This window comes from Chionomys nivalis, chromosome 9, assembly GCF_950005125.1.
Source record: "Chionomys nivalis chromosome 9, mChiNiv1.1, whole genome shotgun sequence".
In the NCBI taxonomy this organism is placed as follows: domain Eukaryota; kingdom Metazoa; phylum Chordata; class Mammalia; order Rodentia; family Cricetidae; genus Chionomys; species Chionomys nivalis.
Genome location: NC_080094.1, coordinates 15117912 through 15141960, shown reverse-complemented (window position 1 = coordinate 15141960; position 24049 = coordinate 15117912). Strand labels below are relative to the sequence as shown.

Sequence of the window (24049 nt, the reverse complement as noted above, 5' to 3'; positions counted from 1 at the left end):
CCAGTAAGACCTAGAGGAGGACTGACCTAGAGGAGGGCTACTAACTGCTAGTCTGTACCACGACAGCACAAATGTCACTCACCGAGATAAGGACCACAAGATGCCTAGGGATGCCAAGGAGATGTTGATTGCCTGAAGCCTCCAGTCCCCAGCTCATCTGCCTACTCTGCTTGACCATTCTCCTCTGGACCAAGTCCCGCTCTGTAAAGTGGGTGGCCGAGGGAGGGTGGTTCTCAGGTGACCATGGGCCAGGTCTGCTGGGAAATCAGGAGAGGGAAATCCGCTCTCCAGGAGTCCAGGCTCTTGTCTGCAGACTCTCAGCGGAAGGAAGATTCACTGAGGAGTGGAGCAGGACCTGAGTCAGGAGGTCGCTAGGCCTTCTGCCTCGTATGGTGGTCCTCTCTTTGTCAAGGACACTGTTTTCCACTGCTGCTGTTACTGATGCTATCAAATGTGTTCTGAGAATTTGAGGCACTGACCCCGCCCCCGTCCCTCTGATGTTTTCAGACCTACAGCAGCCAGAGTGAGAGCAATGAAGACTATGAGATTCCTCCTATAACGCCTCCCAACCTCCCTGAGCCATCCCTCCTGCACCTGGGGGACCACGAAGCCGGCTACCACTCGCTGTGCCACGGCCTTGCGCCCAACGGGCTGCTCCCTGCCTACTCGTACCAAGCTATGGACCTCCCAGCCATCATGGTGTCCAACATGCTGGCCCAGGATAGCCACCTGCTGTCTGGACAGCTGCCCACGGTGAGTCCTTCTTCCGCATGGGCCGCATGGCTCCAGCAAGGGTGGGCTTGAGGGGAGCAACTGTCAGGGCTGAGCTGAGGAGCCCTGATCCTGTGCCTGGATTGAGTTCTGCTGGCTAAATTCAGAGAATCTGCAGAGTGTGGGAGTGGCATGGAAGGAAACTGTTTCTTCTACAGCTCTGTTTGTGGCGACTTGGGACTGATTTTATTGGTTGTTGATAGTATGACCTTAATCTTATTTCTAGCAGATTTGTTGAGATATATGCATGTCATCAATTCCCAAACATAGAGTGGGAAACTGTACAATCCTTGTGAAAATGTTTTCCTCTCCCCGCACCCCACACACACACTGGAAGAGGCTTCAGTCTTGCAAGTAGTGTTTATTGCAATCCCAGCGCGCAGGAAACACAAGCGCATGCCACCGCGCTTGGGTCCTCATGTTTGCAAGGCAAGCACTTTACTAATGTGATACCTTTCGAGCCCAGTTCAACCTGGTGACTAACATCAAGAGCAACCATTCCTGCTTGTCCACTTTGTCAAATAGTGGCTAGGACTCTACCTACATCATCTCAAACACCGTGACAAGACCTTGATGGCCGATGCTACAACTCAGAGACAAGGAAAGAGTCCCTGATGTGAATCCCAGGGCTCCAAAGTCCAGCAGCCACTCCCCTCCCAGTCTTTATAAGTGTGGCAGCCCAGGGCAGGGACCTGTGGGACCATGACACTCCTCATCCCTGTACCATGGCTCTCAGAGTGCTTGGCCTGGCTCTGCCCTGCCTTGTGTTGTAGGAAAATCACAGCAAAGGCACCCAGAGTAGTAAGAATGTGTTAGAAAATGAGCTAAGAAAATGGCAGGGGCGGACCAGACAGAGGCCACATGACTGTGGAGTCTGAACCAGTCACCCACTTGGAAGAGGAAACTGGGCTACTGCTGTGTTGAGAGGGACAGAAGATCAGGATCCCTGGAGAGCAGAGCACACATTTCCATTGAGTTTTTCATTAATTATTGACAAGGTCTCACCATGTAGTTTAGTCTGGCCTTGAACTCATGACCTTCTTGCCTCTGCTTATATCAGCTGACAACCAGGCCTACGAGGAAAGTTTCAGGCTCATGGGAGACCCTGTCCAAAAAACCAAGTGGGCAGTACCTGTAGTTGCCTCCTGGCCTTCACACATATGTACTGTGACCAGTCTCGCAGCGGCCTTCCCAAACTACCCGACCACAACAGCTCTGATCCTTACACGGCCTGCTGTCAGTGGATCACACACCACCCCTGACTCCCCTTGGAAGTAAACCATCGCTTATGCGAGCACCGTGCAAACCAGTCCTTTGCAGCTTTCCTCACAACTGGCCCATGTTTAGTATGCGTCTCAAATGCACGGTCTCAGCTCTCCATTAGTCTAGAACTGCGGGGGTTCATTCGATTTTATATCCCCCTCCTTACTTAATGAGAGCTAAGCCTGACCTTGTTACCCAGGGCAGAGGCCCCCACCGAAGGGGAAAGCCGGATAAGAGCTATACGCTGGGGTGAGGTGGGGTGGTAAGAAGGCAAGAGGCCTTGACAACAAACAGGACTTCTGAATTTGGGAGAACTGCGAGCATGAAGTGTGTGTGGGTGTGCCACGCCAGCTGTGTGTGTGAAGCAGGGATTATGGAAGCACCTGCTGGGTGTCAAGCAGCATGCAGAGGGATTTGTAAATGCTTCCTCACACTGCGTTCCTCTCCACTGAGAGAGGCAGGGAGGGCCACTCCACTGAGTGATGCGGAGGGCTGGAGGCATCTGCTTTCCATGACCTCTCTAGCAAATCCCCACAAACCATTGGCTCAAACGCACCAGAGATCCAACTACTCACAGCCCCAGAGGTCCAAAACCAGTACCTCAAGTTGAGATCAAGGTTCTGGGAATCTGTGCTTGCACAGGAGATTTTGGGGTGTCCGTCTTTGCCTCTTCTAGCTTCCAGAACAGTGGTTCTCAATGTTCCCAATGCCGCGGCCCTTCAATACAGCTCCTCATGGTGTGGGGACCCCAGGCATAAAATTATTTGACTACTGCTTCATAACTGTAATTTTGCTACTGTTATGAATTATAATTTAAATATCTGATATGTGACGGGGTCATGGCCCACAGGTTGAGAATCATTGTTCTAGCAGCTTCCCTGGCTTGTGGTTCTGTCTCTCCCTGGTCTCTGGCTTCTCTTTTATTAACGATAGCTCCCTGCCCTTCTCATACGGACACTTATGATGGACTGTACGTCTAATCTAGAATTAGACCAATGTTGTGGTTCCTAGCTTGAACTTCGTCTGTAAAGGCCACTTGCTCTTGTGACATTTGCAGGTTCTAAGGACTACGGCTTAGTATCTTTTCTTTCTGATGTGTGGCGTGTGTGTGCATGCATGTGTCACAGCACACCTGTGAAGGTTGGAGGACTCTTCTTCTTCCATGTGGGTTCTAGGGATCAAACTCCAGCTGTCAGACTTAGCAGCAAGCGCCTTTACCCTCTGAGCCCTCTCACTTGGCCATGATTTAATATCTTTAGTAGGGTATGGCATTTTCCCACCTGCCCTGCCAACTGATCTTCTTGAACCCTTTCTGGGTGCCAGGCATGGCTACAGGCTTTGTGATCTCTGGGACTCCTTTACATACACCAGATGCAAGCAGAGAGAGGATCAAGAGTCTGTGATGAAGTTCAGATGTGGTATTGTCCCCCGAAGCCTATATGAAAAACTCAGACCCCAGGATGATGATGCTTTGGACCTTTAAGATGAGGAACCTAGTGGAAGGCCCTTAGGGACAAAGGGGTTGTGGTATTCTGGTCTCTTTTCTCTCTGGTTCCAGATGTGGTCCTTCACTCATATGTTCCCATCATGCTGTGCTACCCTCAACAGAGGCCTAAAGCCATGCGTTCCCTCCACCAGGTCAAAGCAATCCTTGGCTAACCCTGTGTTATTGTGCTGGAAAGCTAACAGATGTAGTCTGCTTCCCAGACAACGTTGTAGATGTTCAGCTAGTGGATGGGGTCTGTGTGCCTGGAATAGACATCTGACTAGGACGGGGGAGGCAATAGCTTCGTATCAGGTGGGAATATGATAAAACACAATTTCTTCAGAATACAAGACCCCAGTACCTCAGCGACCTTGTCTGCCCGAGGCCATCGTTAGCAATACTGACTGTGGCTTGGCGAGTGGTGGAGTCGCAGCGCAACACAGGATAGCAGATGATTCTGTAAACTGCCTTGTCCCTCACATGGGAAGTGACAGTTGGGCAGGAGGCAGACCTGTATGCTGTCTTTGTGAGTGAAAATGCCACCAACTCTCAAGACGAACTTCCGGAAGTCACACCTACCAAGTCCTTCCAACCACCTCCCGCTTTGACCAGAGGGTGAAGGATTGCACAGCCAGGCTCGGGGAGCACCGAGGATGTCTGGATGTCAGGTGTTGTTCCCAGAGATGCCATCTCGACATGAGTAGGTGAGACTTTGCTCTTTGAAAGCCATTTCATCAATGCCAAAGCCCCCGTAGTGCTGACTCCAGAGGCCACCAATGCCTTCTGGTCCCCTGCTTGATTATTAAGTCTCATGGGCATGTGGAGGCGGCTCCTCTCCTGATGCCGCCAGGGGGGATTATGAACGACACTGGAACCAGACCCCTTTACAAAATTAAATATGCTCACCGCTTTCCCCCTCAACTTCCATGTCTTAACTGATTAAACATTCATTTCCAAGACAAAAAGAGTCAATTTAGTATGAAAGATATATTTTGCCAGTTTAATTTAAAGCACTGTACCTCCGTCTGACCTCTATTTTCATAACTCGATAATTTTATCCTATGTTGATTGTTTCATTTTGAGAGAGATATTGTATTTATAAATCAGCCTCTAAAATGCTCGCAGAACTCAAGAGAGTGGAATTTATGGAGCTGTTCGTGGAGTCTGAGATCACTTCTGGAATCCTCTGGGAAACAGTTCAGAGTCTCTGAGTACTAAGGGGAAGGGGTAAGCCAGGAAGGGATGGGGCTTCATCTCTACCACAAAGGAAAACCCTACCTTTGGGGAACCAGAGATACCCCAAGGGAAAGGGAGAGACTTGGGCAGGTGGAAGCAGACTCACCATGGCCACAATGGTAGTCAGGAAACTGGGATCCTGAGCCCTTTGGTCCACTGGAGTGGTGTGGTCTCATCCCAGTCCTCAGCGCAGGAGCAGGACAGAGGTCATGCAAATATTCTCCTCCCATCTTTGAGGACTCTGGTTGTGTGCTTAGTTGTGTGAAGGCTGAAGGTGGATGCTTAGTGTCTTTCTTAATCACTCTCTACCTTATATATAAATTATTTGTTTATATGTGTATGAATGTTCGTTTGCATGTATGTCTGCATACTCCTTATGTACGTTGCTCTTAGGGAGCAGAAGAGGATGTTAGATCCCCTGGAACTAGAGTTGGAGATGGTTGTGAGTCACCCTGTAGGTGCTGAGGATCAATCCCAGGTCCTCAGCAAGAGCAGCCAAGTGCTCTTAACTGCTGAGCCGTCTCTCCAGCCCCTTCTCCATCTTGTATGTTGAGACAAGGTCTCTCACTGCCCCTGGAGCTCAACGATTGGCTAATGGTCTGGTCAGAGCATGCAGGATCCTCCAGTCTCTCTTCTAGCACTGGATTACAGGCACAGAGATCCCCTGCTTTTTTATATAGGTGTTGGGGATCCAAAATCAGATCTCCATTCTCATGCAGCAAACACTTCTCCCCCAAACCATCTTCCCAGCCCCTACTTTGTGTCTTGTTGGATTTCTTGGGACTTTAAGCAAGCCACTCCTCCTTCAACCTCAGTTTTCCTACCAGTGAACTGTGTTTAGGACCCCAGCTTTGAAAGAATGGCATAGCTGCTCTGCCAGCTCCACTAGACTAAGCAAGCAAATGGTTGGGGGTGGGGAGACTCCCCGGAGCCACCACTGCTTGTGACAACTAGTTGGGAACCTACAAAAACTAAGATCAAAGTCCCCACTGCTCAGCTTTAATCCCTTTGTGCCTTAGTTCCTATTCTGAAGTGCTCACAGATCAGGGTTATTCTCCCAACACACTAGAGCTGGGCCGGACCTGGGGGCTCCCAACCCAGGTGAAGTAGCTCGGGGTAGTTGTTAGAGGCAGACCCGCAGTCTACGTGCCCTTGGCCAGCTTGCCTTAGAGATGGTTTCCATGAGAGAATCTACACAGCCTTGGGCTGGGCCTAGAGCCTGGGAGTGGTGGGCCCCGCCTGTGTGTTACCTCTGCAGGTCTTTAACAGACCTCCAACTCAAGCCACTGTTCACCAAACTTCCTAGTGACGTGGGAGTGGACAACTCCCCCCCACAAGGCTAACCCACTGATTTTATCATTTTTAATGTGTGTTTTTGTTTTGTGCTTGTATAGTTAGCTCTGTTCTGTAGCAAATTGATACAACCCTTAACAGCATAAAGCAATTTATTTTAATTATCTCCTATGATTCCTGAGTCAGCTGAACTGCCTCTTGTGATTTCTGGGGTCAGGTAGCCGTTTTCCTGAGCCCAGAGTCTAGGATAGTCATACTTCAGCCCCTGTCTTGTGTGCCCTGGAACCAGTTGAGGTATCTTAGCTATGAGAAGCATGGAGAAAGGGTGGCCCTAGGGTGCAAACTTTCAAACTTCTTATCAGTTTTAGGCCAAAGCCAGTCACATGACTAACCCCGAGAGCCAAGCAATGGAGTGCTAAACCCACCTCGCCGAGGGAGAAATGGCAGAGCCATGCAGAAGGAAAGGGCTCAAGAGACAGGATGCTGGCCATTTCTGTAACCTGTGGCTTTCACTGTCAACTTTACCCAACCTAGAAGAGACTTTCGACTGGAAAAATGTCTAGATCAGGTTGGACTGTGCATGGCTATAGGGGATCGTACTGATTGTTAATTGATGTAAGAAGACCTAACCCACCGTGGGCGGCAGCATCCCCTGTTGTGCAAGCAGGCAGCAAACATGCATTCTCTTCTCCCTGGTTTAGCTGTGGCCACGGTGGGAGGAGCTGCTTGAGTGTCTGCTTTGACTTCCCCCAAATGATATTCTGTGGTCCAGAATAACCACATAAACCCCCTTTTCCCTAAAACATTTTTTAAAGCATTTCCCTGGTGAGTTTTTTATTTGTCTGTTTGTTTTTTGGTTTTTTGCCACTTTAGCACACAATTGGGTCATTTGGGAAAAGGGAATCTCAACTGAGAAAAAGGCACCCCAGATTGGTCTATGGGGAAGCCAGTGGGGCATTTTCTTGGTGATTGATATGGGAAGGCCCAGCCCCCTGTGGTGGTGCCATCCCTCACCAGTTTGTCTTGGACATTATAAGAGAGCAGGCTAGTGAGCCATAAGGAGCAAGCCAGTAAGCAGCTCCCTTTCATGGCCTCTGCTTCAGTTCCTGCCTCCAGGTTTCTGCCTTGAATCCCTGCTTCTGACTTTCCTGGATGACAGACTGTAAGCTATAGGATGAAACAAACCCTTTCTTCACCAAGTTACTTTTGATTATGGTGTTTTATCACAGTAGAATAAACCTTACCTAAAACAAATTATCTATCATCCATCTATCTATCTATCTATCTATCTATCTATCTATCTATCTATCTATCTATCTTGTTTGGTGTGTGTGTGTCTGTCTGTCTGTCCTTCAGAGGACAACTTGAGGGAATCAAATCCCTCTCCTTCCACCATGCTGAACTGGGGATCAAATTCAGGTCATAAAGCTTGGCAGCCAGCTCCTATAGCCACTGAGCCATCTTACTGGCCCCACCCCCAAAAGTCGCTTTTGTTGGGATATTTTTATCACACAGCAATAGAAATAAAACTAGGACACTTATTGTTTTGCTTCTCTGGGTGTTTTTTGTTTGTTTGCTTTGCTTTGCTTTCTTGATTTTTAGCACCTTCCAAAAGTCACAGTCATAGGCCCTGTGCTCAGGTTGACCTCAGTTTAGAACCCAGATCCCGTACTTCTTTCCAGCACTCTGTGACCAAGAGCAAGGTATTCATCGTCCTGTGCCCCAATTTCTTCATTTGTACCATGGAGGTCAGGCACTTGCCCTGTAGGAAAAAGTCTGTGATTGGAGGAATCTACGTGGCACACAGTAGGTCCAACCTCAGTGACTTACTGTGGTTAGTAAAGCATTCTGCTCATTTACTGGGTATGACCAGACTCTGTCTTCTCTAAGTTCCGTCAGCCTGACCTGCTGGGTGTAAGCTTTGCCGTGGCAAGTTTCCAGTCTGTTCGCCAATGCAAATCAACAAGACGGGCAGTTGGAAAACCAAGTGGGATGCTCTGATGGCTGGAGATGAAGTGGGAGGAGTCGGGTTGTGGGAGGGAGCATATCTATTATGGCAGGATGTCATGATGTCATTCGGGCCTTGGCATTTAAAACCAACATCAGTGACAGCCCTACCTCTAGTTAAAAGAACGAGGGCCCAAGAAACAACCCATCTTAGCTCCATGACTAGGCCGGGGTGGGGGCACCCATCACAGGGAAAACAGAGGGAGACATGTTTTTATCTCAGGAGTGGGAGAAAGACAAATTTCCAAAATGGACTCTGGAAGGACAGAAATGGGGACACTCAGAGGCCCCAAATATTCTTGGTATGCACTGGAGTCCGGGTGCAACTCTTTCCCCCATTTTTCAGAAGCCGTAAGCCAAAGAAATGTGTCTTTTTATATTTTATAAAACTCAGGGAAAAAATGGCTTTAAACAGCTTTTACTCCCCTGCTATAATTATTTATTTTCAAACACTCCTGCAGGGGACTGCTCCGTCTTCTTATCCCGGACTCCTTTTGCTCATAAATGAACCATCACTTCAATAAATCATTATGAAAACAGAGACTAACACCAGCTCTGAGAGGGTGAAAGATTTATGTAACACATTTATGTCTCCCATTTTCTCATTCTGGTTCTCCGCTGCAAAAGCTAAGCTAATAAAAGCTGCTATTAATATTTCTTGTTGCCTAGCAACCCTAGAGCGGGAGTAATAGCTTGGGCTAGAAAAATAGATGACCGATAAGGAAAAATTCAATTCTTTTATTATCTCAGGGGAAATGCCCTTTTACTGGCACATTATGATGTACGAGTGTGAAGTTGAACACAAAAGATTGGTGTGTGAGTGTGTGTGAGTGTGTGTGAGTGTGTGTTTCTATTTTTAATGAACATCACTTTACCTCCACTAACTCTTACTGAGCACTTTTGTTTTCTTTTGCACCCTCCGCCATCCCATTCCTCATGCTTAATTTAACAACTAGAGTAGTTAAGAAGCTGTCAGCGTTTCTTTTTTTAGTTTAAAAATGGTTTCTGCGAAGGTTTACAACTCGGTCATAAAAATTCACTTCCCGTTAGGGCTCAGGGCAGCGATAAGCCAGCACACAGCCGGGTTCTCCACGAATGGATCACATTTGTTGAGAGATAAGATTCATGGAGTTTTTTTTCTGAGAAGGAAAGTCAGAGCAGAATAAAGCATGTTCTTCGCGGTGTCGAAGTTTTCTTTGGAATCCAGGGACGCTGTTTCTTCTAGGAACCGTTTGCTCTGAAGTCTGGGGGTGTGCTGAATGGGGGCAAGGTTGGGGCACTGAGTACCTGCTGTGTAAAGTGTGGGTCCATTGCGCCCTCAACATCTGTCTGATGTAGAAAGGAAGGCTTAGGAGGGGTGAGGGTAACAGTGTGCGCCATGAAGTCCTCATATGTGTCTTAGTGTAGGATTTCTCAGTCTCGAGCCCACTGACATGTTGGGCAGGACAGCCCACTGTGGAGGGCTGTCATGTGTACAGCGTGATGACTGTCAGCTGCCCTGGCTGCCACTCCCTATGCCCAGGGTCCAGTACCTATCTCCTCCTCAAAAGCAAACGCAGACAATCTCTCCAGGACCAGGGAGGTAGCTCAGTCAGAGAAACCACAGAGCACTTGTCTTGCAAGTGTGAGAACATGAGTGTGGTCCAAGAACCCCTAGTTTAAAAAGTCAGGTGTGGTGCTATGTACGTGTAATCCCAATGCTGGGGCAACAGAGACAGGCAGATTCCTGGGGTTCGCTGGCCAGACAAACTAGTGTGCTTACTGAGCTTCAAGTTCGGGGGGACCCTGTATCAAAAATCAGAGGTGGGTGGCATCTGAAGAATGACTTGTGAGAGTGCCCTCCAACCTCCATTCATGAATTATGTATATCAATGTGTGTATATCTGTTTAGACATGCACACACCCACAAACAGATAGACAGATGCACATGCACACACTCACGTGCACCCCCCACCCACCCCCACTCACTCTGTTTCTATACATTACCAAATGTCCCTTGGGGGAGCAATGATCATTTCTAACCGGGAACCATTAGGCACAGTTCCCTCTGCTCAGAAGGCTTCTCTATGCTCTAGGACTGAGAAAGGCAAAGGTATCAGTCATGCAGTACAAGGGAGTGCCACAAAGCTCAGAAGTCAGGACAAATAATATTTTGATCAGTCTTTTGTAAGATTTGTATTAGATTTATTTAGTGTGTTTGGAGCGGGGATCCTGCACACAGGCCATGGTCTGCAGGTGGCTGTCAGAGCACAATTCACAGGAGCTGGTCTCACCACCTACCGTGTGGATCCCAGATATCACACTTGGGCCATCAAACACGGGTGTGGGCATCATTTCTCCACTCCAGTAATTTTACATACCAGAGCCCACACGACAGCACAGACTGTGAGTGTATCAGGCATCCTCATACAGGTGGGAGCATCCACTATCTGTTTCTAGACTACATGGGACAACCTGAGACAAGCCTGTGTTTACCTTCTCCAACACAGGCTTCTGGAAGAGGACAGTTAGCTGCTGATGTTTGGTCAGCACTGGGCGAATGGGAAAGGAGAATTAATTGCCCAAAATCACTTATCTAGAAAAGTACAGAGCCAGAACCTGAGGCCACGCTTGGGACTCCAAGCCCTTGCTCTTGGCACCCTTTAAATGGATAGGCTGGCTTGCCATTGCCAGAGTTGTACTCAAGCTGTAAAGGTGCAAAGGCAGCCTGGGTGCTCCCGGTATGGGGGTGGGACTCGAACGGCAATCCCTGACTTTGGCTAACATCCACGTGGCCCTCCCCGAGACTGCCTCACTTCAGCCTCACAAACTCCATGGCAGGCAAGAGCTAGCAAGGACCCAAACATCCTCAGGAACAGAAGCACCGTAGCTGGCCTTAGGTACTGCCCATGAACATGTGGTCTTGTGTATCCTGGCATTTTGGTGCACACAGAGCACACTTTGTTTGGCCATGAATCTTCTTGTGAACCTCCCCTAAGTGAATGAGTCCATTTTTCTCTAACCATAGTCTGCTAACTTTGTTCCCACTGACTAAGAGCCTGGCACACTTCTCCTTTGGTACTTCTTATGTCCTTTACTCTTCCACTCTGGGGAGGAAGTGCTGGGAGTTTTGTTTTGATGTTTGGGAGTTTGCTTTTGTTTTTGTTTTGTGTTGTTTTGTTGAGATGGCGAAGTGTAGAGAGAAATGACTTGGCTACCCAGCTATCAAGATGAGAGGTCAAGGTCTGAATGCAAGAAGGCTGACTCCCCTCAGCCTTGGTTCTATACCAGTGAGCAAGTCAAGACTGAGACCTGCTTTGTGTGTTTCACTCTGATAGGAGGCTTTTGGGCTCTTGAAAATCACATGACATGTGGGGTACTCCAAGCTAGAAGTTCCCTGGTGCTCCAAGACAAGCAGTGTCTAGTATTGTAGGCATGGATGGGAGTTTAGAGGACACATGCTGAGATCTCCAGGTTTCTGTGTTCTGGAATAAAGAATAGTTGGGCAGGGTGTTGGGGGACTGGAGAGATGGCTCCATTGTTAAGAATACCTGCTTCTCTCCTAAATAATCCAAGTTTGAATCCCAGCACCCACATCAGGTGACTCACAGCTGCATGTAATTCCGTCTGGGGGAGAGGGGCATCCAACTTCCTCTTTTTGCCTCCACCATCACCCCACGCACACATGACATATACTTACAAGACACATAATACACATAATAAAATAACATATAACCAAGTGTGGTGATCCACACCTTTAACGCTTGCACTAGGGAGGTAGAGGCATATGGTTCTCTGTGAATTCGAGGCTAGCCTGGTCTGTGTAGCAAGTTCCAGGACTGCCAGAGCTCTACAATGAGACCTGTCTCAAAAACAAACAAAATAAACAAACAAGAAGGTTTGGACCAGGGACACAACGATTGTGGCAATAAACAGAAACAGATCGTGGGAGAGGGCCAGAAGCTAGGAAAGGTTGGGAGCTCAAATGCCATTGGGCCGTGAGGATCTCAACCTTTTATGGATCTTGTCCACAGCCGGCTCCCCAGCCCCGCCTTCTCCTACAGTGGTATGCCTCCTACTTCTCTTGGGCATGCTCTGTCCCTTACGTGTAGCCCTGATGGGGAGATTTCTAGATCTTTACCCACTGCTATCCTTGTGAATCTCCATGCCTTTCTCCCCACCCTCTTCTGGCACAGTGTCAGGGAGGGCTTCCTGGATGTGGTGACTTTAGGACTGAGCCTTGGCGACAGACAAGAAGACATCTGCAAAAGTCAGAGAAAAATCGTGACCCTGTAGCGATCTCTCTGTCAGTCCCAGGCGCCACCCTCCTGCTATGACTCGGAAACAGTTTGAGATGTTTTATGGTTGCTTAGCTGCCCTCTGGAACCGACCCCTCCACCCCCTGCCAAGCTGCTAATCGGAGCCGTGACCCCCTGGCCTTGGAGCGCGCAGGGGCCAGGTGTTTAACAGTCTCCCAGGCAAGATGCCAAGCTCAGCAGCAGAGTGTGAACTGAGAGAATTCTGGGGAAATCACAGCGACATTCGTCAGCTGCAGCGCCGATATTGCTGTGTATAATGGCCCTCTCCTCCGAGGGCATATTCAGTACCATGTTTGGGAAAATGAGGTTTTAATGTACCATCGGCATAGCTGAGAAGCCATCGAGGGTTCCGCGGAGTGTCAGGAGCACATAAAACTTGAGATTTATGGGAGTTGTTTTCCCCCCTGCTCCGGCTGGATAATAAAAAGTCCGTTCTTTCTCTCAGCTGTGGTTTTGGCCATGTAGAACTTGGAGGAGTCTTTACAAAAGACAGCTAGACAGGCACAGCTCATCTAAATAGAAAAGCTCCAGGAGGGCGCATGCGCTCCCTGGGAGACTCCAGATACACGTGTTTCCAGGAAACTCTTCTTTTTTTTTTTTTTTTTTTTGGTTTTTCGAGACAGGGTTTCTCTGTAGCTTTGGTGTCCGTCCCGGAACTAGCTCTTGTAGACCAGGCTGGCCTCGAACTCCCAGAGATCCGCCTGCCTCTGCCTCCCGAGTAGGAGAGTGGGGCTTACCAGCAGAGGTGTTGCGGCCAGGCTGTGGTGTTGGCAGCCAGTGCCAAACCCTTCACTGGAAGCCCAGAGCTTTGCAGTCCTTGTTTGAGGACAGCTTCGAGGAATTTGTTCTCTTCTTCTACCTCGTAGGTCTTGAGGATTGAACCTAGATCATCACACTTAGTGGGAAGTGCCCTTACCTGCTGATTCATCTCCCTGGCCCTCTACCTAAGTTTTTCTGAGAGGGGGTCTCTCACTGAGTCCAGAGCCCACTGGCTCAGCTAGAATGTCTCCTGTCTCTGCCTCCCCGGCATTGGAATTAAGGCATGCCTGGCTTTTCCTGTGAATGCTGGGGACTGAATGCAGCACCTCAGACTTGCAAGTCCCTGACCAACTAGCCATCTCCACAGAGCTCCTTACAAAGTCGGTGGCAGGGTTAGACCAGCTTCAGGAAACAGATATGTTTGACGCTGGGCTCCTCAGCTGTCAGCACTGATTGAAGGTGTTTGTTAGGCCCCAGGCACATTCCTAAGATGCTACATTTCCGACTTCTTCTCTACCAGAGATCGCCCCATTGCTAGTTTTTCTTTGTTTTATTTATTTAGTTGTTTATTAGAGTTGGCCATCAGAGTTATGTTTGAATTCTATTATTTTTCTTCCTCTTAATTTATTCATTTCTGTCTTTATGTTTATTAATCTTACCTTCCTTTGTAGCATCTTCAATTTTTCATTTTTGAACCTCATGTCCCTTTGTTCATTTACTTTTATTGTTTATTGTTTAATAATAAAGGTTATGGCAGTACATATTTTTTCCGAGTATGGCATTGGCTGTGCCCTATAAATTGCACAACGAAGTGTTCTTACATCTTTTTCTTCTTTCTTCCCCAGACAAAGCTTTGTGGATTTTATTAAAATGTCATGTTTCCATTGTTTTAAATATTAAAAAAGGAAGGAAATCTATTAAAACCATGCTACTACTCATAAATAATTTTTTTAGTCTTGCCATTTGCTAAGTATTTTTCAGTCATTTTCACATTTTAGACTCCTAGACAACCCCACAAAATGGCATCTTTTTCTGTAATTTCTGGACTGTTCTGTCAGAGCCGATCTGTGAGCCACCAGTTTTCTGTGGCCTTCGTAATGGTCATGCCTCCATGTGTGGGATTATGGATGGTGCCTGTCTTAGTCTCTGTTCTATGGCTGTGAAGAGACACCATGATGATGTCAACTCTTACTTTAAAAAAAAAGAAAAAAGAAAAACATTTAACTTGGGGCTCATTTACAGTTTCAGAGGCTTCGTCCATGATCATCATGGTGGGAAGCAGACTGGCATAGCCCTGGAGAAATAGTTGAGAGCTTTACTTCCTGTTCCATAGGTAGTAGACCCAGAGGAGAGTGGGGGGAAGGAGGAGGGGGAGGGAGAGGAAGAGAGAGAGGAGAGGAGGGGGAGAGAGAGAGAGAGAGAGAGAGAGAGAGAGAGAGAGAGAGAGAGAGAGACTGGGCCTGGTGTGGGCTTTTGAAATCTCAAAACTCACTTCTAGTGGCAGACCTCCTCCAGCAAGGCCACACCTCCTAATCCTTCTCAAACAGCTCCACTCCCTGGTGATGGAGCATTCAAATAGATGAGCAAATAGGGACCATTCTGATTCAGGCCACCACAGTGCCCTCTTATGGTAGGATCATAGCATTGCATGGTTTGAAGTTCCCTCAAGAACTTAAACAACTCTTCGTATGTATGGTGTGTGTATGTGTGTGTGTGTGAGCGTGTGTGTGCCACGGTATGCATACAGAAGTCAGAGAACAACCTTAGGTGTCCTTCTTTCCTTTCACCTTCTTGTTTGCCCCTGCAGACCGCAGGCTAGCTGACCTTCAGGCTGCTGGGAATTAGCCCTTCTCTGCCTTCTATCTCGCCATAGGAGCGCTGAGGTTACAGACATGGCCTCCACATCTGCTTTACATAGGTTCTGGGGGTTCAAACTCAGGTCTTCATGCTTGCACACCAGGTACTTTGCTCACTGAGCTGTGTGCCCAGCCTGTGAACTTGGCACTTTGATCTATTTCTTACTTGTCTCCTTATAATCTCAAGATGGGCTGCATAGGAGAGGTGAAAGCCATTTTGGAGGCTGGAGTCCTGGGTGAAGGGGGTCAGATCAAGAGAAGACATCCCTTTCAGCCAGAGTCAAGCTGTACCTTTACTTGTACACATGGAGAGCTGAAGTGTGGTGACATCATGGAGTTTCTACACCATACCAGCCTGGCCATAGACTGGGGCATGAGTGACCTTTTGAGGTCAGCACCTCATGTTGACTGAGAGGTATTCACTAGAGAGGGGGTAGCTGAGCTGGCCAGCCTTCCTAGTAGCTGGACCTGGGATGCTGGCCTCATCTGGACAGGGCCGTAAGAGCATCTGCTGCCTCAGCGATGCCCCACTGGGGTAGTTTAGATCCCAGGAGACATTTGGCAATGCTTACAGGTTTTTTTAGTGTGTGTGTGTGTGTGTGTGCGCGGGCGCGTGCACGCGCTCCATAGCACATATGTGGAGGTCAGAGGGCAGCTTGTAGCAGTCATTTCTCCTTCTGCCATGTGGGACCTGGGCGTTGAACTCAGACTGTCAAGCTTGGTGGTGAGTGCCTTTGCCCACTGAGCCATCTCCCTGGCCCTGCAGACAGTTCAACCCATGCAGAGCCTCGTCCTAGCTAAGCAATGCTCCACCACTGAACTCTACTCCACTTGCTGCTTTTTATTTTGAGACAGGATCTGGTCAAGTTTCCCACACTGGCCTTGAATTTGCAAAACTCCTGCCTCATCTTCCCGAGTAGCTGGAATTCTAGGTCTGAACCACCAGGCCCAACTTGGAGATATTTGATTTTTTTTTTATTGTCATAACTGGAGTTGGGAGAGGCTATGGGCGATGCTAACCATCTTACGTCTTACCCACACTAAGCAAGTACTCTACCTTTGAACTATGTGACCAGCTCAACTTACCAGTTAAGATCTCTGTCTCTCTCTCTCTCTCTCTGTCTCTCTTTCTGTCTCTCTTTCTGTCTCTCTCTCTGTCTCTCTCTGTCTCTCTGTCTCTCTCTCTCTCTGCGTGTGTGTGTGTGTGTGTGTGTGTGTGTGTGTGTGTGTGTAAAGGGGTGGGAGGCTTGGAACTTCAGTGGCTCCTTTCAATAGCTGTCTGGTTTTTCTCAAATTCTGTGTCACGCCTCCATTGGTTTTCATTCAAGTTCCTCCGAAAACTGCCCTGTTCTTGCTTTTAATGGCTCCCCGTTACTAAGCTCTGCATCCCACCTGTATCATCAACCTTTGACACAATTACTTTCTCATCCTTGCTCAAACACTCAGTTCATTAGCTCCCAGGACAAACTCTTCTGTCCAGTCTGCTTCTCCTGTCATGGTCTGTGGGGTACCTTCTAGGGACAGGAGGCCTCCAGGCTGAGACCTCAGACTCCTCCCCTCTTGTCTACCCTTGGGCACATCATCCTCTCATCTGGGTCTGTGGTTCCGAATGTTCTACATGTGTCAATAACTTGTTTTTAATCCCTGAATATTTCTCCAAGTTCTAAAATCTCCATGGCCAAAGTCCTGGCCGTTGCCTTGCTCTTCCACTTCCCCTGCCCACCTCCATCTTCCCCAAGGCCTCCTTCCTACGCATGCGCTGACTGCAGGTTCTTGACCCACCTGTTCCCTTAGCCTGCAGCTCTCTCCTTCGCTGCCTGTTGTTCCCACACATCTTAGATGGATCCCAAATGTCCCATCCTACACAAGGCCTTGTCTGGCCACCCGTTTCTAAAATTGCCTCCCACCCCCATCTGTTACTCCCCATCCATTCATCTTTCCTGCCTTATTTTCTTCCATGGCATTTAGCACTATCTAAAATACAATATACTTACAGGCGGGTCCTCTGTGACTTTGGTCTTCTTCATGGGAATGCAGGTTCCCTGAAAGCAAGAAGCAGGTCTCTCTTGTCCATCGCCGCGGTGCCCAGCACAGGGGAGGCACGTCATAACTGTAACAAACCTGAATGGGTAACAGCCTAGAAGGTAGGCACTTTTGTAACCATTGCCAAGTAACTAGTTAGGGGAGCTGGTGGGACGAGCAGGGAAGTCAAAGTATCTAGAGATTTCTTCACACACTGTCTGCCTCATGCCGTGTCATCTGCCCTGTCTCAAGCTTACGCAACCAGCCGAGAGTCTCCTATTTTACAGGAAAGGCAGCTGAGGGTTTGGGAACCCCTGAGGAAGTGCCCCCATCAGGCCTGCTCTGCTACCCCGATTTCCCAAGAACAGGCTGTAACAGCCATTCCTCCACCAATGGTGCCAGGATGCCACTCTTTCCCCCTCTGTCACCAGGATTTGTGGATTAATATTTCTTTTAATTAATATGATGACTGGAATGATTTGTTTTGTCCCATTTCTGAGTCCTAAGAAGAATGAGGGGCCCTCCCTGGACCCCAAGGCATGACCTCTACCCTCAGTGGCAGAGCAAATGAAAGCAGGGGAAAGAGAAGGAACTTTAGGGCTAGCAGGCTCCAACCCAGGCCAGCGTATCAGAGACAATTTTGGAACCATCAGAACCTTCACCTGCCCCTGGGAAATCCATGAGGCTAAATGAGGAGCCACTTGGGGAAGCATCCATCCCAGGTGTTCGTGGCTTGGGAGGCCCTGAAGTGTGTGATGGGAGAAGGAACATGGCAATGGGACCTCAGATTGAAGGACTGAGGGGAACCTTAGGCCTTGAGTGGCATAGCATGACTCAGCAATATATAACCACTGACCATGGAGGTCTGGAGCCAATAATGGCCTTCATCTGCCTTCTGGGCATTGTCCCAAGGGCCAGGTCTCCCCAGATCTCTTTGCTGATTAATTTGTGGCCAAGTAGGCAGCAGGAATCACCCCCAGAACACCGAGTCCTGTCTGTGCCAGGGACCCACTCTGCGACTTCAGGACAGACTTAACCTCTGTGAACCTGCGCCTCCCGCCAGCCCCTTTGGGGGTGATGCCACCGAGCCCCATCTTCTGAGAGCGGCTTTCCATACTCCCATCCCTCCTGCTTCCCCCACCCCGGCACTCCAGGCGCAGCTTAACCAGGCAGTGCACACTCCTCCTTCCTCGAGAGTTCATAAAAACACGTAAACACAGGCGAGGATACAAAATATTGAGCGGCAAGGCAGTAAAACACGGCAGTGTTTGTTGTGTTGATTGAATATTCATGAGCTGACTGTTTAAATTACAGTTCACAACTGTTGCCGGGGCTGGTGAATAATTTAAACAAGGGTGGCCGGAGAGATTTCAACACTGTATTAGCAGACGGCTCGGGATCAGCCACAGAGAATCTATAATTAGCTCAGGACACCCGGTAATAAATTCTTTGGAAAGACGGTTTTAATTAGTGCATGTGCTAATTTAGAATGTCAACTGTTCCATGTGAAGGTAGGAGGGATGGATCACTCTGGCTCTTCCTTCGGCTTCCCTCTCACCCAAGCCTCTCACCTCTGCCAGGGAGCACAGAGTAGGGCAGCCCACCTGAACCCACCACCAAGCTCTGGCAACCCACTCCTTGATTTCTGCCCTGCTCCGGTATCTGGCATCCCAGCTCAGACATTTCAGTCAGGGACCACTCTTTAAACTGGGTTTCTGGCCCAGTATTTTTGATCCCATTCATGCCCTTGGAGCAGCCAGTGTAACCTTCCTAAGGACAGATCTGGTCCCATCTGCCCTTAATTGAGGGATGTGAAGTCGGAGGACACTGCCGGCTGATGTGAGTCAATGGCTAGGTACTTGCCAGTGAATGGGGCATCCCTTGCAAAGGGAACCACATGGGCAATGGTGAGGAGGCACATGGGCTCACAGGCTCACTAAGGGACTGCCAGGAGAAGCAAGTCAAGGACAGAATCCAGCTGTGATGTCCCTGTCCCTTCAAGACAGGTCTCGCTTAGGAGCTGCAGGAAGCTGCCCCTGAGCTCCCCACTCCCAGCCTACCAGGCTCACCCTGTCACCTTTACCGAGTGCCTGTTGTCTGCCAGGCCTGGGCTAAGCCCAAAGTAAAGCAGCCACCATTCCCCATCCACAGCCGGGCATGCGTGTGACCACTCAAATGGAGGTTTGGTGACAGTAGTGACACCTTGCCCGCAAAGCATGACAGTGTACACGAGAGAGCTCATGGAGCCTGGGTGAGGCGATAGAGCTGAGGCTTCCTGGAAGCAGAGCATCTGAGCAGAGCCTTGAAAATTGAGGAAGCTGGAAGACTGGCTCAGCTGTTAAGAGCACTGGCTGCTCTTCCGGAGGACTTGAGTTCAAATTCCAGCACCCACACGGTGACTTACAGCCATCTGTAACCCCAGTCTCCGGAGATTCAATGCCCTATTCTGAACCCTCACCTGGCCTCTGCTGGCACTCGATGCATACGGCACACAGACATATATGACATGCATACAGACAGACAAAAATCCCACATGTACAAACTAGTAAAAATCACTTTAAAAGATTTTTTGTTTTGTTTTTGAGCTGGGGTTTCTCTGTGTAGCCTTAGCTGTCCTGTTGCTCTAGACCAGACTGATCTCAAACTCAGGGATCCTCCTGCCTCTGCCTCACAAGTGCTGAGATTAAAGATGTGCAACACCATGCCTGGTATTTAATTTTATTTTTTTTTAACGTGAGAATTGGTTAGAAAGGTGAACTGAGTCTGTGGGGGAGGGGCTGGCCTGCGCTGGCACTGCTCACTCCATAGGGAGGTACTAGAGATGGGATGAGATGGAATGGGGCTGGAGGAGCCTCCAGGAGAAACTTACCTGGGTACAGGAAAGGGGGAGCTTAGCTCTAGGTGGGGAAGTCATCCTCTGCTTCCTGGTGCCAAGTCCTGGGCACAGTGCTTGCAGCAGCACGACCCTGAGCAAGACCTGTGGCGTTCCTCCGCCCTGTTTTATTAGGATGTACTCCGGCATTTACTCTCCCATTCTACAGACCTGTACTGAGTCCCTGCTCTGCCCCAGTCACTCTCGAACCCCAGGCAGTGAACACAGCAAGCAACCCTCCTTGACCTGTGGAACTGACGTTCTAGTGGGACAGACGACAGATGAGATAAAGGAGTAAGAGATGCCCATTGCCCAGATGGGAAAGCAAAGGTCTCTGCCATGTACACAGGTGCACCCTTCTGGAAGTCCTCCATCCTGACAGCCCCAGGCTGAAGGCAGAGGTGAAAGCTCTCAGGTGTAGGAACACGTAAGAGTCAGAGCATAAACAGGCTGGTTTTGATTGCCAACCCCTACTGCCACCACTCGTGGCCAAGGCCAGCTGGTTCCACTTCCTCAGCTCATCCTGTCCATCAAGGCTGGCCCTAGAGCCACCTCTCACTTATGAAGCTGAATCAGGAGGTCCCTGGGCCATTCTTGGCTCACATACCTCCCAGGGTTCCCTGTACTTACAGACGGAGCTCAGTTCCTTAGTGATCGGCCCCTTCAACTCCTCCAGCTTTATTCCTGCTGCAAGCCCAGAGAGCAACAGTCCTCACAGCTCCTGTGCCTCTTGAAATGCTTCTGAACATCACACACAGACACACACACATACATGCACGCACACACACACACACACATCTTCTGTGATCACAGAAGTTCTGAGGTGGTTAGTCACCGACTCTTCAACAGGTCCCTCCCGTTTCTTCAAAGACACAGAAAGATAAGTCACAGAGATTCATCAAAGCAAGACAGGTAACTGTGCTGGCTCCCTGTAGTGTGACGAGAAGACCCAGACCCTTGGGGACAACACTGTCACCACAGGCGAGGAGACACGGTCAAGCCAGCAAACCCGTGGCAGCCCCTCTGCTCTCAGTAGTGAGGAGCTGATACAAGGCTTAGCATCACCCAGGTTCAGAGGCGGGTCCTGCCCCACACAGGCTACCTACAGGGAGCAGTAGACTTCATACGCCTGCATGCAGTACCCTTGCCCCATCTGGCATGCCTAAGCCACAGCAGCATTGGGCCTGGGGGCATTAAAAGGGCTGCCTGAGGATGCAGAGGAAAACAGGACCCAGAGAGTCAAGGTCACAGTGCCACCTCCCCAGTTCCCTTTAGCACCTCAATGGAAAGCCAGGCAGCCCCTGACAACTTCCAGAAGCCCCAGTCTCATGTACCTTGCTGGTTCTGGTCACACCCTCACTCCCAGTCACTTTGGCTTCTGTTTCCCCATGGCTGTAAAGCTGCCCTGATTAGGAACCCTGGTGGCCTCTGATTTGTCAGATCCACTGATATGTGACATTTTTCTCATGCCTGACAGACTGACTGACCTCTCTCCCTTCTTCCAGAAACTCCCCCTTCTGCCCTTCCATGCGACACACTTTTGGTGTCTTTCGTGACACCACTCACGGACCCTTTGTGTGTCTCCACCCTGCTTCTCCTCCTCTGGCTCTCAGACCCACCCCTTCTAGCTGAGTCTCAGAAGGGTCAGCTCACCTCCTGTTGTCAGGGGCTCTCAGTGGCCACGCTGTCTACAGCCTCCTGCAGCTTCAGGACTCAGGCATGGTATTCAGATCCCCCCAGTCCTGTCCTGCCTAGTCCTCTAGCTCGTCCTTCCCCATCCCTGCCGCTCCCTCCCACTTTCCACCACTCCGTGCAGGACCCTACTGATGCCCTAGCCTGACTTTGATGTTCGACTTCACCGCTTCTTGGGGTGGAGGCGTTAACGCCATGAGGCAGGAGTCACCTGTGCTTGTCACTGCAACTCCCTGATGGCTCCATACGGTGCCTGGTACAGAGGAAATGATACATACAGACATGACGACTGTCATGTATCCAACAGCTCATTGCCAAAGAGCTGCCAAATGCTAAAAATAACTATTTACAGCCACAACAGGGCTGGGACAAGCACTCCAGGTATGACAAGCGTGAGCAGACAGGGAAAACCAGGACCCGTCCTCAGGCACGTAACTCTAGAAAGCACGCTTGGTCCTCACTGGCCTTCACACCCTGCTAGGTGCTGGCCAGTAGTCAGGGAACAAAGCAAAGGTCTCTGCCCTGTGCAGGTTATGTGTGTGGGGGGGCAACAAACTGATAAACATGCCGCGCACTGTTGGCAGGTGCTTTGGAGAAAAGACAACAGCAGCCCAAGGGGCTAGGACTTTCTGCCTGCTCCCCAGTGTGTGTTAGGGGGACAGGTTGCAGCACTGTGTTGCTTGATCAGGAAGATTCCCAGGGAAGGTGAGGCTTGAACCAAGTCCCCCAGGAGTGAAGGAGTTTGCAGAGTGAACGCTGCCCTCCATGGGGAAGAGCAGTTCATGAACAGGGCAGCCCACACAAAGTGAGTGACTTTGGAGGTGAGCTGTTCTGAATTCTAAGTCTTCCTGTTATTTTAGTTCTGTCTTTTAGTTACAACAACCAAAAATGCCAACCAATGTCCCCAGGGGGGGCAAAAATACACCAATTCTAAAACGGTCCAGAAGCAAGAGCCCACTTGAGTATTCAAGGAACAGTAGGGAGGGGTGAGACCAGAGAGGTACCAGACACTGGGATTTAAGACTGCTTGGGGGACTGTGGCTTAGGAAGGACCGCACTCTTGGTTGTGACCAAGTAGAAAGCTAGCGCTGACTCTGTAAGGAGAGCCTGCCTCCCAGAGGAAGAAACTCAAGGACCTGGCGGGCCCCATTGCAACCGCAACAGAAACCTCCTATCCTGGTGGGGCCTGCCAAGCCGCTCAGCTGCCTGTTTGCAAACCTTTCTTCAAAGACAAAAACAGCCCTGAAGGGGACAAATGGCTTTTGATTCACATCCTCCCTGCTGGGCCTTCATATTCATAACAAGATGATCAGTCTAACCGGGAGTGGGCTGTTGCTTTAAAGGATAAATTAGTGAGACTCTTAACTCAATAATTAAAACTAGGATGGCGCTTGGCCTGCGGGGATAATGTACTATTATTATAGTCGTTTGTTTCAATTAAATGCTTGCTGGTTTTGCAATAGCAGCTGGGCACCTGTGCACGTGGGTAATAACTCTGAACAAGACGTCTACATTTCAGGAGGAATTTGTCAGCCTGCAAAGGATCTCCCGCCAAGCATGAAAGTTTATTAGAAATACTTGCCAACGGAGCTTGCAGGCGAGGGGCAGGCACTGGGAAAGGTTTGCTATTGGCTTTCTTTTCTTCTGCTGCTAAGGGTGTGTGTGTGGGGGGGGGCGCATACACATGCGTGCACCTGGACATTTTAAAGGGGGCGATTTTCAAACATTTGTCTCCCCAAGCCCACAGATATTTCAGAGTGGAATGCACATGGGAAAGGCGGCTTGTGAGTTTAGTTGTGACATCCCATAGCACTGGCTCCAAGGGATGGTGGACTAAAAGGCTCCCCCGCCCCTTCATAGCGACATCTAAGAATGTTAGTTGCCCATGGGTCTGTCCCTTTACACAGCTCAAGGGTCCTCATAGATGTGGTTAAGCTGAGAAGTTCTTGGCTATCAGGGACTGCAGGCCGTAAGGCCCTCCTGGAAATGAACTCATCAAGGAGACAGGACCTTCGAACCCCACTTGGCTTCGAACCCCTTGGGAAGGAATGTAGCCAGGGGGTGGGGCAGTTCCTAGAGATGAATGTAAGTAAATAGATTATTAGAAGTCAGCTGCAGCCGGGCGGTGGTGGCGCACGCCTTTAATCCCAGCACTCGGGAGGCAGAAGCAGGCAGATCTCTGTGAGTTCGAGGCCAGCCTGGTCTAGAAGAGCTAGTTCCAGGACAGGAACCAAAAAAGCTACAGAGAAACCCTGTCTCGAAAATAAAAAAAAAAAAAAGAAGAAGAGGAAGAGGAAGAGGAAGAGGAAGAAGAAGAAGAAGAAGAAGAAGAAGAAGAAGAAGAAGAAGAAGAAGAAGAAGAAGAAGAAGAAGAAGAAGAAGTCGGCTGCAGAGTCTTGAGGTCCCGAAGTAGCTTTGGCCATATGCCAGAGCATTCCCTACAGGAGCCACAGTGGTCGCGCCAGAGAGAGAGACTGCAGCTTGAGGTCATAAC

The 24049-nt window shown here is 49.4% G+C and overlaps 1 protein-coding gene across 10 annotated transcripts in view; it reads left to right on the top strand.

Annotated features, from left to right (window-relative positions):
- Tox2 (TOX high mobility group box family member 2) overlaps positions 1 to 24049 on the top strand; it is a 117005-nt gene that overhangs the window by 73779 nt on the left and 19177 nt on the right. For all 10 annotated transcript variants that reach the window (XM_057780733.1, XM_057780729.1, XM_057780732.1 and 7 more), the window contains one exon: positions 508 to 753. In XM_057780733.1, the coding sequence (XP_057636716.1) occupies positions 508 to 753 (246 nt within the window). The remainder of the gene's footprint in view (positions 1 to 507; positions 754 to 24049) is intronic.